General features: G+C 30.6%; 1 protein-coding gene across 1 annotated transcript; it reads left to right on the top strand.

Moving 5' to 3' along the window:
• The first annotated feature begins 247 nt into the window (after positions 1–247).
• On the top strand, positions 248–1559 carry LOC109341970 (cytokinin dehydrogenase 3-like). Its single transcript, XM_019579938.1, has 2 exons — positions 248–542; positions 1237–1559. Exons 1-2 carry the CDS (start codon positions 289–291, stop codon positions 1529–1531), a joined length of 549 nt encoding a protein of 182 aa, XP_019435483.1. The 5' UTR covers positions 248–288; the 3' UTR covers positions 1532–1559.
• Positions 1560–1693: the final 134 nt, after the last annotated feature.

The following is a 1693-nucleotide window of genomic DNA, read 5'->3' as shown; positions in this document are numbered from 1 at the left end:
TATATATATATATATATATATATGTATTTACATAAATTTTTCTTCATTTCTTATTATGAGCTATTGGGAAGATGATGTGTCCTTTGATTTATTTATTTTTTTACTTTTGGGGTCTTATCTTAATAACCATTATTTTTCTATAAAATAATTAAACATCAATATCACATTCCTATACTCTCATGAGGCACTTATTTGTTATTTTTCTTTCCCCTCTTATCATTTCAATGTTAATAATTATGTAATATTCCTATCTTCTTTTTTTTGCTTGTGTAGGAACTCCAAGTTTTGATGCAAGGCCTTAGCTATATCCCTGGATTTTATTATGAAAAAGATGTCTCCTATGTTGAGTTCTTGAATAGAGTCCGAAGTGGAGAATTGAAACTTCAATCACAAGGATTGTGGGATGTTCCTCATCCATGGCTTAATTTATTTATACCAAAATCTCAAATTTTTGAGTTTGATTCTGGCATATTCAAGAATATCATTCTTAAACGAAACATCACAACAGGACCTGTCTTGATTTACCCTATGAATAGAAACAAGTAAGCCCTAAATTACATACCATTGGTGTTTTGTTTTCTTGTTTTATATTTTTAGGTATATAATATATAATAATAGTCCATATATCATTATTACTATTGTAGGTAAGGGTGAGTAGGACCTGACTTTACCTACTCACTCAGTTTGGTCCAATCATAATTAGACCCAAATTTGGTCAGATTTCATTGAGTCTTGGGTAGGGGTCATGTTCGTATTCAAAAGTTAGACACAATCAATATTTAGAGTCAGTTAAGGGACAAATATGATTCAGTATGACATGTCTCATGGTAACTCATTCGCCACGTTTGTTTGTGCATATTCAATTGTGTATAGAGTAATGATATCTATTTGACGTAAAGTATCATTAAGTCTCTATTTTTTCATTATCTATACATATATGTAAATGGTTAACAAAATATCTATATATATTATTTCATGTGACATTACATATTTAATTAAATTAGGTCTTTGGTCGAGTTTGGATCCAAAAGCTAGTCTAATCGACATTTAGGATCAACTAAGCCTTTGAATATAGGTTCGAGTTCAAAAAGTTATCCGACCAATATTTAGGGTCTTACCTAGTCCAACACGGCTCATGTTCACTCTTGTGGTTTTCCATTCAAATCATTATTCATTTCTTTTCCATCAACAATTTTTTTTGTCAAAGCTAACATGAAGTTTTAAAAATTTCTTTAGGTGGGACAATAGGATGTCAGCATCAATACCAGAGGAAGATATCTTCTACACAATTGGATTTTTGCATTCAAGTGGGTTTGATAATTGGATGGAATTTGATTCTCAAAACAAAGAGATTTTGCAATTTTGTAATGATGTTGGGATTAAGGTTAAACAATATCTTCCACACTACAGCACACAAGAAGATTGGACAAAACACTTTGGCCCTAAATGGAACACCTTCTTAGAAAGAAAACATCAATTTGATCCAAGAATGATTCTATCACCTGGACAAAGAATCTTCAACAACAATTAATCAGCTTTTTTTAAATGCTTTTCCCAATGAAAAAAGTTATATATACATGGTGGGACTGCCACATATGACCCAAACTTTAGATTATAGCTTTTGTACTTTTTTGTTAGATGCATGATGAGGATAAAGGTTGCATGCACTTTGTTTTATATATATATATATATA

Source organism: Lupinus angustifolius, unplaced genomic scaffold (assembly GCF_001865875.1).
Source record: "Lupinus angustifolius cultivar Tanjil unplaced genomic scaffold, LupAngTanjil_v1.0 Scaffold_1205, whole genome shotgun sequence".
Lineage (NCBI taxonomy): Eukaryota > Viridiplantae > Streptophyta > Magnoliopsida > Fabales > Fabaceae > Lupinus > Lupinus angustifolius.
Note: the sequence above shows the minus strand (reverse complement) of the source record. Positions and strands in the feature narration are given on the sequence as shown.